The 15508-nt window shown below is 38.4% G+C and overlaps 1 protein-coding gene across 1 annotated transcript in view; it reads left to right on the top strand.

Annotated features, from left to right (window-relative positions):
- The window catches only part of snd1 (staphylococcal nuclease and tudor domain containing 1), a 179889-nt gene that overhangs the window by 39208 nt on the left and 125173 nt on the right, over positions 1-15508 (top strand). Inside the window, exons 12-15 of the mRNA XM_028043522.1 lie at positions 2801-2901; positions 6225-6335; positions 8190-8262; positions 11910-12051. Coding sequence (XP_027899323.1) covers positions 2801-2901; positions 6225-6335; positions 8190-8262; positions 11910-12051 — 427 coding nt within the window. The remainder of the gene's footprint in view (positions 1-2800; positions 2902-6224; positions 6336-8189; positions 8263-11909; positions 12052-15508) is intronic.

Below are 15508 nucleotides of genomic sequence, written 5' to 3'. Positions count from 1 at the left end.
CTCATATTGTCAGACTCAACATTTTTAAACCCAGCATTATGGGCAAACCATTCAGAATAAAACAGAATTCAGAATAAAACAGACTGATGTTGCTGTAAAGTATTGTATTCCAGATATCTATCAAAGTTGGTAAAGTTGCTCCTTCATATACAGCTCCTTCAGTACAGACCAAAAGTTTGGACACACCTTTTAATTCAATGAGTTTCCTTTATTTTCATGACTATTGACATTGTAGATTCACACTGAAGGCATCAAAACTATGAATAACACATGTGGAAATATGCACGTGTGCATATTTCTGAAAATACTGAAAATAACTGAAAATACCCCTTATATTCTAGTTTCTTCAAAGTAGCAACCTTTTGCTGTGATTACTGCTTTGCACACACTCTACATTTTCTTGATGAGCTTCAAGAGGTAGTCACCTGAAATGGTTTTCACTTCATAGGTGTGCCTTGTCAGGTTAATAAGTGGGATTTCTTGCCTTATAAATAGTCATGAAAATAAAGAAAACCCATTGAATTAGAAGGTGTGTCCAAACTTTTGGTCTGTACTGTATGTAAAAGCAAATGTATTTGCTTTCATATATTTTCAGAAAAGCAAATAAGTTACCATTTCCCCTCTGGCTTCGTCTTTCTTTTCTGAGTAACATGTTCCTCACCATAAAGTGTTGGGCCTAAATGTAAGCCCTTAAAATGCCATAAAAGTCAATAGTACGTCATAAAATCTGTGTATTTGGGTCTTAAACTTGTAAGTTTAAGACATTTTTGGCTTCTGCAGTTCTTAAATGTGCTATGGCACTCATTTGTACTGAGATTTAGAGCTCTGGCTGAGGAATTTGAGCGTTAATGTGCTGTGACAAGACCCCAGACGCAGAGAAGAAATGAACCCTGTTTAAAGGAATTTATTCCCTAAAATTCAAGTGTTCCTAAAAAATATATTTTTCTTCCTTGAAAAGACTTGATAAGGATTTCAGGAGCTGGCTGAAAACGTTTTCATCGACAACTGCGATTGACATAAAGGTTATGGTAAACGGAATGTAGGGAAAACATTGACCCTCTGTTTAAAGGCAATCAGCAACATATGGTAATTGAGGTTTTTAGCCCCCTATTTTATGTAGGTCTTAAATTGAAATCATTGCAACCTTTGAAAGTCTTACATTGAACTTAAGGGACATTTAAGAAACCGTGTAGTGTGACATTCACTGACTCCAAAAAGATCCGATTTCTGAGTTTCTGACCTGCTGGTCACCTGTCAGAGCTCTTTATCACTCATGCAGACATGTTGTATACACAATTCCTTTGGCAGAAGCAGCCAAGTATTCCTATGCCTTTCGTCACCTCAGCAGAACAAACACATTTAGTCTCACACCTCGACTGGTGTTCTTATCACTCCTCCGGCTCTCTGATCCATTCACTGCCTTTTCCCTCAGTGTTTCCCTTCTTCTTTGGGGTTCTAATGGATGGATTTGTCTTATCCAGAGATCTGTTAGATGGCCTGTGGAAAATGGGCCTAGAACTTCTTCAATCAAGCTCTTCTGGCGGTAGTTTGTAATACGTTCTGTCCTTGCCCAGTAGGGTTTGAGTCTTTTCATGAAAACTTTAGTTTGTTTGTCTTCTCTTCCATTTTGTCATAATCATTTCTAAGCTATGTTGCTTGTCCATTATGTTCTTCTCTTCTCGATCTTTTTCATCTTTGTGTTTTCCCACACAGCTAACTGTGACCAGCTAACATCTCCGCCACTGCTTTGTATTGGAATAACTTGCCCTACTTTGAATCCTCTCTTTTTTTTTCTTTGTTTTTTTTTAGAATATAAAATGTCTCTTTGCCACAGACATGGAAATTCTCCCCTATTTCATTTCTTGAGATTTTCAAATCCCTCCATTGCACTTAAAATGGGAACAATCTACTTTATCCTTCATTGCGCCTCTTTCACATTCTCGCTGGGAGGAGCCAAGTGTTGTGGAAGAGACGTTAGCGAGAGACGACGCGCTAGCCTAATGAAAAGCACCCCTGGAGTCCTTTTAATTTCCCTCCTCCTCAGAAATTGCTAATGGTTCTTAGTGCCAAACAGCACTCAACAACCTCCTTCCTCTTTCTCCTCTCTTCCCATCGTCCTCGTCGTGTCGCTCTATTGACAAGCTGCCGTTGTTCTTTCATGTCACTGTAATAGGCCTGTGTGTGTTGTCTGCGCCTGAGTCAATGACGCTGCGATGCACAGCCAGATTTCTCTGATTTTTTTTCTTACTCGTCTGACACACTTTACATGCAGCTCCTAAACAGTTCACTGTGTATGGGTGCGTGTGCCCGTGTGCCTGCATCCCTCCCTATTAGCGCTGTCTACATGCGTTTGGCCCACAATACTGGCTTCCCCTGTCACATGCCTGTGGAGATGTGCACATGCACACAGCTGAGTGACAACATTGTATCTTCAGGGTGAGGGGGTTGGGAGTGTGTCCCCAGGGAGCTTTGTTAGGAACGCACTGTGTAGGGTCATTTGGGTTTCATCGCTGCTCTGTGTGTGGGCGTGCAGGCGTGTGTGTGTGTGTTGTCCCAAACACCCTCAGTGTGTTAATACTACTCCTCTGGGGAGTTCCACAATGCTGCCTGACATGATTCACACTGACTGGGGGTGACCTTGAGAAATGGGACAAACAAAAAAATAATAAAAATAAGGGAGCCACGTACACGGAGAAAACGCTCCCCACACTAATTATTGGAGTAACTGATGCTGCTCACTACTCTCGGCATGTGTGCGTTTTTTCTTTTTTTTTGATTGGCTTGTGTCCACCCCCTACAGGTCAACGTCACAGTGGACTACATCAGAGCTGCCACTGGTCCAGGAGAAGGAACACCTGCCTTCTCAGAGCGCACCTGTGCCACAGTGACAATCGGAGGAATGTAAGTAATAATTTAGTCTGCCAAGCTGAGCAAAACTACTTTCTACCTTTTTTCGAGTGGAGTTTGTTACAAATACACTGTCTTGGAAAAAACGTTTTATGTTAGCAAGCTTCAATGCATTTACTTGAGATTTTATGATATAGGTCGACTTTAGTAATGCATAATTGTGAAGAAAATGGAGAATGATGGGTAGTTGGGAATTTATTTTTCCATATGTCTGACTAGTGGTTGTGCGTTTACAGCTGCAACCTTGCATGGTTTGTTTCTAACAGCGCGAGACATAGAAAGGAGTGCTTCAATGAATATGCAACAGAATCTCAAATGGATTTATCTCTCAACTTTGACTGGGCCATTCTAACTCATGAACATGCTTAGCACCAAACCACTCCTATCATAACTCGAACTACATGTTTAGAGAGGTTTTAATTCATCCGTCTTTGTATCCTCGCTGACGTGTCTCAACGTCCGTGCTGAAAAAAAACATTCCCAAAGCACAATGTTGCCACCACTAAGCCTGTCGCAAAAGGCTGTAAATCAATTAAACACATGATATCATGATGATCACAAAACTGGCAGCGTCTAATGATATTTTTTATCAGGGCAATTTTCTTTACAGGGACTTCATAATCCGCTATATTTATGGCTTCAGTTGTTTGGTTTTAATCTCCATTTTATTTGTTGTTACTGGTTAAGTTTTTTGTTTTTATATATCCACTTTAGATTCCAGTTCCAGTGTTAGGTTTTCTTTGGAAATTTAAATTTATTGATTTCTGAAAGAGTGTACTTCAATTACTATGCTGCTATTATTATAATTGAAAATGGTCTCAAACGAACATTATTGTTTATCACGAAAGGCCTAGTAGCCACTGCAGATTTTACATTGGGCGTGGTGTGTGAAGGTCAATATGAAGTATCTGTTTTCTGCTATGCTTTTTGCGCATAGGGTTAAAAAAACAAACCATGATGTTCTTTAAAAGTCTCTGGCTCGCAGGAGAGTGTTTTATTTTGAAGTATCAGAGTGGAAGAGGCCGAATATGAGAGCACTGCACACTTCTCTGATTTTTATTAGTAATAAAGTTTGAAACTTGTGTATCATTTTTCCTCTGCTTCACAGTAATGTATTACTTTCTTGGTTGAAATAAAATACAAAATGTTTATGGTTGTAACTGAAGTAAATTTGGAACAGTTCAAGGCCTATTAATACTTTTGCAAAGGGCAGTACAAGATCAGATCACGCAGCAGTTCAGGTTGACTCAACACGTCATTTTACTATAATTTCATCTGAACACAACAAGATCATTTTAGAATGCTTTGAATTTGTAAGCTTGTTAATCAGAACTGAAGCTACTGCTTTGTTCTGAGCAGGGTCACCTGAGTGCAAGCAATTATATTCTATCTGCAAGCCTGTCTTTGAAGGAATTTGGCTTGTCAGTTTGTCATTTTCTTTACACAAGATCACAGATATAAACGCTTTTCAGAGGTTGAAATTTAATCAAAACCATCGCAGAGCTTTAATGCGACATTGCTAGAAAAGAGGCTTTAGAAGTCTGTTTCCCCCTCAAAGGAACTTTTGAAAATCACACTTGTCCTGTTTTTATTACTATTTTTTTTTTTTTGTATTGTTTTTTTTCCCCCTCCGCCAACCGTATCATTGGAGCCATAAAGAAGCATCACACGAACACACACAGACAGGCAGATCTCTCCATATCATCCAACCAGCTGTCTCAAATGTGGTGGCACAGAGGTCAGGTCTGCTCATGTAAGCAGTCATTTAGAGTCTTCAGTTGGACCACACCACACTGTGATTCTCCTGGATAACAGTTGGCAGAGTCCCCATGAATACTACAGTCAGGGTTGAGGAGGTTAGTGAGATGGAAACTCTCAACCCCCTCTGAGCCCCAGTGGGGGACTTGGGTATTTTTGGTTATTATTCGTTAGAATTGTTTGTGACAAGACTTGTTTCATTTCATGTTTTTGCAGTTTTGAAGACATTTTCAGGATCCAGTGGATTTTTAACATTTTTTTAACGTTGATTATTCAGTCAGTTGGTGCCCACGTGGGACTTAGTAGTCACTCCCACAGCTGACGAGTAAGTCATTTTCTATATACAGGTTGGGATCAGCTGAAAGCTGGTTAAAAAAATATTGATGCTCATGGTTTGTGAAATAAAGGAGTTCCACATGTCATACAGTTCTTGGCAGCGTATGGCACAAATAGAAGAGGGGATGAAGGAGTGAAGGGGCCAGTTGACTCAAAGCCAGCATGAAGGGTTTTCTTAAATAAAAAGGGTAAAAAAAAAAAAAAGATCTAAAATGTCTCAAATTCAAATCTTTTGTTTAACTTTTAAATGGATATATTGTCTTTGCTCCTTTCTCCAGTGTGACCACACCTTTTTAAAAAAATCTTAAATTCTAAAATAATGGCCTAATGCAGAGGTGGGCAATCCTATTCCTCGAGGGCCGGTGTCCTGCAATTCTTAAACGTCTCCCTGATCCAACACTCTTGAATCCAACAGATGAATCACCTCCTAAGTGCAGTCAAGTTCTCCAGAGTCCTGCTAATTACCTCATTATTTGACTCAGGTGTGTTGAAGTAGAGATACATCTAAAAGTTGCAGGAGACCGACCCTCAAGGCCTGGAGTTGCCCACCCCTGGCCTAGTGTCTGGCCAGGGGTTTTTAAATTGTAAAAAAAAAAAAAAGGTTGGCCAAAAAAACCCACAATCTAAAACCTGTTCTTCACAGGTCTTAGATTTTGTCTTGAGCACTTTAAAATATATATTAGATGTAATTTTTTCTTTTTGTCTCACAGGACTTTTCTGTCAGGCAAACATTTGAGCTTCACTTAGACTTCCACAGTGCATGTGACTCTAGACTGTTGTGGCTATCGGTAACTCAGTGCTAGCATACTCTTGCTAGCTAGCCTTTTTGCATCTATTATGGATAAATGCAGATTAATCGCCAGTTGACTGGATGAAGTTCATACATTTCTGTGGAGATGCATATTTTAAGTTTTGTTCACAATGGCCTTAAAAAGTCTTGGTAACACTTTATTTGACAGGATGTGCATAAGACTGACATAACACTGTCATAAACATGACATAACACCTATTATGAACATGAAGGAGTCTGAAATACCAAAGTCTAAAATTTGAGTTGGTAAAACCAGCAGAAGCCCAGTTCTTAGTGAACCTCATTCCTCATATGTTTGGGAACATACATTGAAACCTCTAACAGTTTAAAATGACACCAACTATACAGATTATCTTTCTCATGTCTTATGAAATGGAGTATTAAAGTGAACTGTCCACTTTGTTTCTACCAGTAACATAGCCGAAGCTCTGGTCAGTAAGGGTCTGGCCACAGTCATCAGGTATCGACAGGATGATGACCAGCGCTCCTCCCACTATGATGAGCTGCTCGCTGCAGAGGCACGGTGAGGAACTCCACTACTTTTTCTAAATCTTTTACATTGACCTGACACTGTGGATTCATGATGGTTTGTGTGTTAGAATTTGGAATAAAATGGAGCATAAAAAATCTACTTGAAGCACCTTGCAGTTATGTTTTAAATAAACTTGATAAATTAGTCTTTGTAATGACCCTGAGTGTTTTTCCTCTGATGTAGGTAAGGTTACCCCCTTGCTAATTCTTTAAATTTATTTTAATAGTGTCACCGTAATTAGTTCCTGCCCATCAGGCTGGTGATTCACTTCCCGAGGAAACATGTCTCTGCTCTTAAATATTTACTCACACACATAGTAATGACCCCTGTGCTTTCTCTGCCTCTGTCCCTTTTTAATTTTTTTCTCCCCTTTTTTTGTTTCTTTTTGTATGCCTGGGCACACATACACCATCCCAGACGCCAGACGTTAAATCAGAGTCTCTCTTTACTCAGGCCCTATGAATATAATTATGTGGAGGTGCAGTGGAGAGATTTAGTACAAGCTTTATTACTCTGCCATAGATTAAGATCTGCTTGCTGTAGGTAGAGCAGATGCAGCTGCAACCTTTTTTATAGCATTAACTCTTCCTCTCCTCTTGTCTTTCAGTGTCACCGGCCATCTGCCCCTATTTCTCCTCCTGCCCGTTCTTGCTCTCTCTCTTCCTTTTGTGCGTTTTGTCCTTGTTTCTTCCCCTTTGCTGCTTCTCGCTATGTCCTTCTACGGACTTGCTCTTCTGGGTCTTCTTTCCCTCATTTCTTTTTGTCACTTTTCCTTCCCTCTGCTGCTTTTTCTCTCTCGCTCTCCCCCCCGTCCCTGGTGGGGTCCTATAAGAGACGATGAGCGGTTTCTGTCTATTGCCTTAGTTATATTTTTAGCTCCCATTGCATAAAGCCAGTGGCCCACAGCCTTCAAGGAACCTCCTCTAGGCTATTAAAGTGCACATCTTTACTGTACAGGGCTCCGGAAATGTAGCTGGCTTATCCTAGCAGCACTTTTGTGGTCCATCCCAGTGACCCAGTGGACAACAGGACCTTTGACTTTATCTTCATCGCATTTAATCCAGCAGGCTTATTAAGGCAGCTCTAACTAGCGGCAGTCATCATGGAAGACCCTTAGCTGCCTCTAAAGATAGATCATTTCTCTTTTCACATTCATGATGCTAAATCATCTCCCCATTATGATTTATAACTATGGCCTCTCTTTTTTTAATAATAAGCCAAAGCCTTAAAATGGAGAAAGTGTTTTATGTCTTTTTTTAATTCAATGTACAGGTGGTTTTCTGTAAATTAGAATACCCAGTTAAACAATTCAAAAGGTGAAATGTTTTAGATTTTAACTTACTACGAATGGTAATTAAAATTAGACAAAAATGTTTTGTGATTCAGAAATGTGATGTTTCAGTCATGTTATGGGCTATGTAACCATGCGGAACATTGCTGATGTAAGTCATGCAGCAATTTCCATGAGGATGTTTACTGTTCAGATTTCTAGCAATGGAACGTTTAGTGGAAGGAAAACATATGGTAGCTAAAGAGACATATGTAGTAGAATAACTTCAGAATGTGGTTTGTATTCTTGGGTATTATTCAAATTTTCTCGAAATATATTTTTGGTTTTCATTCACTGTAAACCATGAATAACCTTATAGAAATAAACGCTTCAAATAATCGGTCTGTGATAAATCTATATAATTTCACTGTGACTTTTTGAATTGAAATACTGGATTAAATGAACTTTTTGACAAAACCCTTAATCGATTGAGATGCTCCTGTACCTTATGCATATGTGGAGGCTGTATTGTATGGATGCATTGATGGATTTCTAATGGTGTTGTTTGAATGCAGGGCCATCAAAAACGGAAAGGGGCTGCACAGCAAAAAGGAGGTTCCCATCCACAGAGTGGCTGATATCTCGGGGGTATGCATCTTTTTCATTATTTTTAATAATACATGTACACTCATCCTACGCAGGGAAATAAGATGGTTTACATGATGTGGATAATAGGATGAGCATTCATGTGCTGTGGCTATAATTGGAATTAAATCGTTTTAAATGTGGAGTCATTTGCACATAAACATCATAACTCTTAAAAGATATGTTGGGGCCAGTAATTCTCAGAAAATGATCTATAATCATTGACTCATCCTTAGTGGCCTCTAAAAATAAACCTCATTAATAAAAGCATTTCTGTCCTTGCCTGTTTTCGTGTGCGGGCTTGATTGAGGCGTCATTTGGCTAATGAAGCCTGATTGGGAGGGCTCATCACACGAACATTATTGTGGGAAATCCATAAAAGCGTGCAGTAAAGGTTGATTGCTGCACTGTTTTTCATCTTTTTTTATATGCTCAAGCCAGGAAGCTGTTTTTCTTTCACTGAAAGGAAGTTTAGTCTTTTAAGACATCTATATGTAATACAGTAAAGAACATTTAAATAGGTGTGCATGAGTTTTTACTCAAATGGAACCTTGCACCTCTATCTATTTTTATAAAGTGGATGTGATCCAAAAACGTCTGATTAATAATCCGTGACGTACTGCTTTTAGTTATATTGAGAAATGCGTCTAACTGGATGCTTTTTCTTTTGTTTTGATCAGCAGTGACCGTTTGATTAGAAATTGACAATTTCCCATCAGCATATGATATATGATGTACATCCACCACAGCCGTGCTTATCACTGACATGCTAGACAGTTTGAAACTGGAACTCTTTAATAATTTCCTTTGCTTTAAAATATTAAAGCTGTTTTACAAAGACTCTTTGTACACACACGGCATGTTCTCTCCTCAGCTCCTAATTTAATTAGCGTCTACTAATATCAGTAAGGCCAGAAGGAAATATTTTGAATGTTTTTCTTAATCATATATTAGAGCGTTTAAGGTTTACAGCGATTAACAATTTGGAGAACCGCAACAAAGAGTCTTTAAATCACCAAGCCTCTATGAAAACCTTTGGTTTCAATGGGTTTGCACACACATTTACCTTTGGCCTGTAATTGTGAAGGGCACTCGAAAAAAAAAGTGTATTTCTTCTAACAGAAAACCTTAAATCACACACTACAAATGGATTTATTTAGCCAAAGATAGAAATGCCTTACTATAATGGTGTTTTGTGTAGCCATTTTTATGTCTGACATGTTCTACAGCACTCTGTAGCTTCACTACATTTGTACTTATTAGCTGCACCCTGTCACTGGGTTCAGGTCAGTGCCATTACCTCGCTGCAAACCCTCCCTTAACTTTTCTGTCTGTCTCCAATAAGACATGCTTGATTTGCAGCACGATCTAGGACTGTTGCCAGCGATTGCCAGCATGTGTGGATGTGCTCGTGCGTGCACACACGCACACACGCACACACACACACACACACACACACACACACACACACACACACACACACACACACACACATGCACCAGTTGTTTGGCAAGGCTAATATAATGAGCATTCTTTAAAGCATTACAAGGACCAAAATAGCATTGTTGCTCACCAGCCCCAACATACTTTTCCCCTATTCCTCTAAATACACACCCGTCCCCCTTGTGGAAATACACACTCCTATACGTCAGCATCCTTTAGTGAAGGTCTTTTGAAAAGGATTATGCACATTGAGTGGGATGCAGTCACAAATAGTGCAGAGATAGGTTTATAAATGTATACTGTAGGAGATGCACAGAGGTGGTGGGAGGAGAGTGGATAAAGCACTTGACTCACCTCGTGCCTCTAAAGGTTGCATAATGAGGTCCTCTTCTTTCACTTGTCTCTCCCTTTTTCTGAACCAAGTTGGGCTGCACAGCCCACACATGCTGCAGGTGCGGTAAATGTTTGTGTGAACTGGAGTGTCATCTCCCACTCGAGGGGTTATTTTGGAATGTAGTGGGTGGAGTTCAGGTGGAACATCTTATGGCTAAAGTATATACCCCTCACTAATGCTCTCTGATTTGAGCCCCGCTGATGACATGAACTTTATTTTGTTTCTAGTAAATACACGGCTGTTTTGGGCTATGTCACTGCCCCAGTGGAAAAAATAATGAAATGAAAGAAAATATTGATAAATTGTTGTTACTGGAACACTGTGAACTCTCATAAATTTGCTTTAGCAAATGATAAACTGGTTTGTTTGCTCCGACTTTGTGTCTGAGCCTTTGTTCCTACTCCTGTGTCCACGCTGGCTCATCCAAACACAACACTGGTCCATGACTCACCGGTCTGTTGTGCCTACATGCTCATGCCTGGAGTAGGCTCACATTAAATTATTTTTTTAGCGTTTATGAATCTTCCTTTGCTACTGAAGCACTAGCGCTGCCTGAATACACGATTTAGCTCAGCTTGTAATTTTTGGCCCGAGTACACCAATAAGTTATGACTCACTCTTGCAGACAGAGATGGGAGCAGGAAGGGAGAGAATTATTTTTGATTGCATGAGGTTCCAGATGTGTCACTGAAAAGGAAGGCAGACTTCATTAGGCCATACTGTGATATAAAGATGTGTGGAAACGCAGGCTTTCACTTGGTCTTGTTCACCCTTTGCAATATGAGAGAAATTAATCTTAAAAGCCATATGCCATAACTGTTTTTTTTTTTTTTTTAGAACTTGTCGCTGTCATTGACATTCTGTGAACAAAATTGAGAAAAACACAAAAATACATGGAAATGAAAGGGGCAGCCATGTAAGTGACGACCTAGTAACTTTAAATTGCCGTACTTCAGCTAATTCATTACAGTTTATACCCTCAATTAGGAATACCAAAGTCCCCAGGTGGATTTGAGTTAATAAGGTGACTATTTGCAAGCCCAATCATGCTAGCACCACATTGATTGATTTGAACTCTTCATGTGGTATTTTTGCACAGTGACCACTTCAGGCAAAAAATTGTACTCAAAATGCATTCAGAGGATTTCTGCTTTGGTTCTGACCAACATTTTCACTGTTGTGCACAGACACACTTGGATAGGATTCTTGGCCTGCTTTGCATGAACATGATGTGCAGTGATTTTTGAAGTCTCACATTTGATGAAATGATCAGTCTGTTTTTCTTGTGAATGTTTGAATGGATTACACTATTGTAGCTGCCAAAACAGTCCACATCTTGTCACACCATTCAAAAATCTTTAACACTTTCCCTCTATGATCAAGAAAACTCTTCTTCATTTGGCTCAGGCACTGAGGAAAAAAAGTGTTTTGTTTGAAGCTAATTGTAATGGCTCTACATGCAGGGTAATTTTTTTGTTGTTGTTGGTGAGATCATTTAAATATATAAAATAATCCAAAGATATTCACAGATATTTCTTCCAAAAATGAAACACAAAAAGTTAAGCAGACAAAATTAAAAATATGATAAAAGGGAAGCATTTTCCTTTCAAGGTATATTTTGTTGTGTGAGTAGTTTAGCTGATGACTCCTTGTTACCTAGTATTTTTTTTAATCAAAAACAATTTTGAATTCACTTAACTTTTTCATAAAAAACAAGGCAAACTCTACCATTTTTTATTAATTCTTCAAAGATTTCAAGACTTTGACTCTAAAATGCTGCTATTTGCCTTTTAATTCTCTTTCTTTCCTGCAGGAGACACAGAAAGCCAAGCAGTTCCTGCCTTTCCTGCAGAGAGCTGGCCGGTCAGAAGCTGTTGTCGAATATGTCTTCAGTGGATCTCGTCTTAAGCTGTACATGCCCAAAGAGACCTGTCTCATCACATTCCTTCTTGCTGGTAGGTTTACCTTTCTAATGTCAAAGTCCTTTTAATTATGCCATCCAAGTCAGTGGATCTAAGTAAATAGTCAGGTTTCCTAGCACCACAGTACTGACAAAACATTTGAAAACACCAATCTAGCAAGACTTTTTTCTGTATTTTTCCACTTAAAGGAAAAAATGGGGAAAGGACTTGTTCTATTTGAGGAATGTAGTTTCATTGTGGTTTACAATTTTACTCAGAAATGCATGTTCCCAAGGTGGATAGTGAAATTGGGTTTTTCCTTTTGAAATGAGTATCTCCCAGTATTCTAGTAGCAATGTTCCTGACTTGTGTTTTTGTGATAGCTGCAGTAATAAAACAGTTTATTTGCACTTCTAGCAACTTGTTACTTGGAAAACTATAAAATCTTCCACACAAAGGCAGTCATTTACAACCTATAGTTGTGAACATTTTTGAAGACGAGTTAGATACTCCTAGATTCATGTTTCTGCCTGCTGGCAAATAGACACTGTCAGTTGTTATGGATTCACCTTTTTTAGCTTCAATTTAAACTTGCAGATATTGTAATGCACTAGTTTACAGCACTTCTATTTGAGTATGTTGAAGCAAATGTACTCTTTCTGTAAACTACTCATCATTTTGACTCCTTATTAGCTCTTCATCAAAGTTTATTAGTTTCAAATTTACTTTGTAAATGGTTTATCCCCAAATTTTTTTTGGCTACCACTTGTCCACCAAAGTGCCAACCCTGGTATTTTTATAACAGGAAGAGACTCTTGGATCTAATTGTTCCATCTAATGAAAGTTAATTCCTTATTCTCTTCATTTCTGGAGCAAGAATATCAACAAATGGCTATTTTGCTCTTAGACAGGTGCAAGACTAGTGAATAGCAAAGTATTAACTAGATGTTTTTACAGCAAGCGTAAACACATTTTTGTCCCAAGAGTTTTTGTTTTCTTAAACTTTAAGAAGGTCAAGCTATGAAGACTCGATATGTTCCCAGAATATCAACGTGTACCTTTTGGCATTTCAGCAACAGTCAGTTTATTTCCCCTGCTACAGATAGTAATCGCTTGTCTTGTACCTCATAAACAGCAACTCGGGGGATATATGTTGAACTAAACAGAACTGCAACAGTAACGTATCTGATCAAATGTGGAAGAAACTTATAATCACAGGTGCACCTCTGAAGAATTCAAATATTATCAAAGCTGTCACATTAGACCCATCGAAATGCATTTCCACCCATAGAAATGTATGCACCTTATACTTGGATCGGTCATCTTTTACATGAGTTCCTGCATCAATGTGGTGTGGCATGGAACCTCCTGATTGCTTTAATGGTGACCTTCAGCTGGTTTGCAATGTAGGTTCCTCTCAAGACTCTGGTTGTTCCTGTTGCTAGTGGATCTTTTTCTGTCTGTAAAGTTGTTGCTCGACAAGCTGGCTGTTTAGACTCCTCATGGATATCACGAACAAGTAGCAGTGAAAAGTCTAACTTTTTAAAATTAATTTTAAAAATAAGTAGTCTAAATGGCTAATTTAAATATCTTAAGAAGCAGTAATTTAATATGGAAATTTCTGACCTTGTAATCCTGATTGAGCATAAAATCAAGAACTTAGTGATTACTCGTCATTATGATCATATTACGCGGTTCTTGAGAGAGCAAAATGGAGAGTTCCATTGAGTGAATGGGATCCCATTGGTCACTATTGGTGTGCCTTTAATTTGAATGGGTGATAATTAATATAATCCATGATAATAGTCTCATTTTTTAAAAAACATTAGGAAGGACATTATCATTATGCCATTTGATGAAGGTAGGAAACATTTCTCTAAAATCTGATTTTGTAGCCTGAAGAAAAGAACATGACAGTCCAATCAGGGAGCGTCCATTGCTTTTTTCTTTTTTTCTTTTCTTAAACACATTTTGTGAATGTCTTTGTTAACTTTGAAACCATGGCGGTAGACATAAATCTGATGGACTTGTTGAAAAACTGGGAAGGTTTTTAAAAAATAAATAAATAAATTCAAAGTGATCAATTACAATGTGAGGATGGTACTGATGGAAAAATAGTGCACAGCATTGACTCCACAATGTTGGTAAGACATCATGTTAAGATAAACTTTATACACACAATCACATTGTTGTTGGCAAAGCTTAACTTCAACAACAGAACTGAAACCCCTGAATAGGTTAAATCAAGGTCGTCATTGGAAACTCTTTGTCTCCAGGAAATGACATAAGCTTTATACCTTAAATCAAATATACAACTTTGTTTTCTTTAAGATCTCTATTGATACCATTGATATTTCCAGTCGCTGCTGAAGCGATACATATTCTCGTTTTTTTTTTTATCTCTTTCCCCTTCATCTTTTTGTTGTCAGTTTGAGATGAAACAGTATATCTTGTAGGCCACGGCCTCAATGTTTTTGTGCGTGACGTTTTTAGCTGTATACTTGATTTTCTTGACGCAACTGATGTCAAACCCATACCACTACACATGAAATGAAGCCCATGGGGCAAAAGACACCCATCTGTCTGCGTCTAATCTCCCAGCTCTCCATCTCTGACCACTTTCTTTTCCCTGTCAAAGTTATCTTTTCATGTTTTAGTCACCCATCTGTATTGGGGGTCGTGTGGAAAATGACACAAGCGATAAAACAGAGGCCCCAACACTGTTGTATTATCTGTCTAATGAAGGCCCCTACAAACCTCTGGACCTTTACCCTTTTAAGCTTTTTCATATTTCTAACAAGAAGTAAAATGTCTTGTTTTATGTTACAGCTAGTGTGAGTATTTTAAAAGTAGGCTCGCAATAACTGCATCAACGCTTATTTAAATACAAGAATTCGATGCACATTTTGAATTTACTGTGGATTTTCTGTAATACAAATTGACTCAAAATTGTGCTCTCTTACAGACTTGTTTAGTTAAGCCCCTCTGCAACAATGCTCTGTTTTTTGATCTTGTTGGTTGATGTGATTTCTTAAGCTGATCTGTTCCACCTTGGAACAAGAACAGTTCCAGCTCTTCTGTAAAAACCTCAAGTGAAGAACTTGAGTAAGCGAATGTAAACTTGGAGGGTTTTAGGAAGGAAGCTCATCATTACAATTCATTCATCTAATTTTAAAGTCAAATCATATTTATATATGATTTCTAAAAGCTGGGCCCTGTTGTCTGGGCGTTTAAGTAAATAGTGATTGTGCACACAGAAAATATTCAAATGATCTTGCAGTTAAAACAAGCACTGCATTATTAATCTGTTTTATCATCTGTTTGAATAATTTATTCACTCTGGCCATATTTTTTTTTTTTTATTTATTGTTTAGCAATGTTGTGGGAAGCCATCCAAGAACCAACTGTTTACAGGAGCTCTGCAAAATAAATGATCCCAATACCGGAAGAGATGTAACATTCTAATTTAATTTCTAATAATACACCACAATTCTCACATTTAACGTTTGCA

Source organism: Xiphophorus couchianus, chromosome 17 (genome assembly GCF_001444195.1).
Source record: "Xiphophorus couchianus chromosome 17, X_couchianus-1.0, whole genome shotgun sequence".
NCBI lineage: Eukaryota > Metazoa > Chordata > Actinopteri > Cyprinodontiformes > Poeciliidae > Xiphophorus > Xiphophorus couchianus.
The sequence above is the reverse complement of the archived record's forward strand: the minus strand, read 5'-3'. Positions and strand labels throughout refer to the sequence as shown.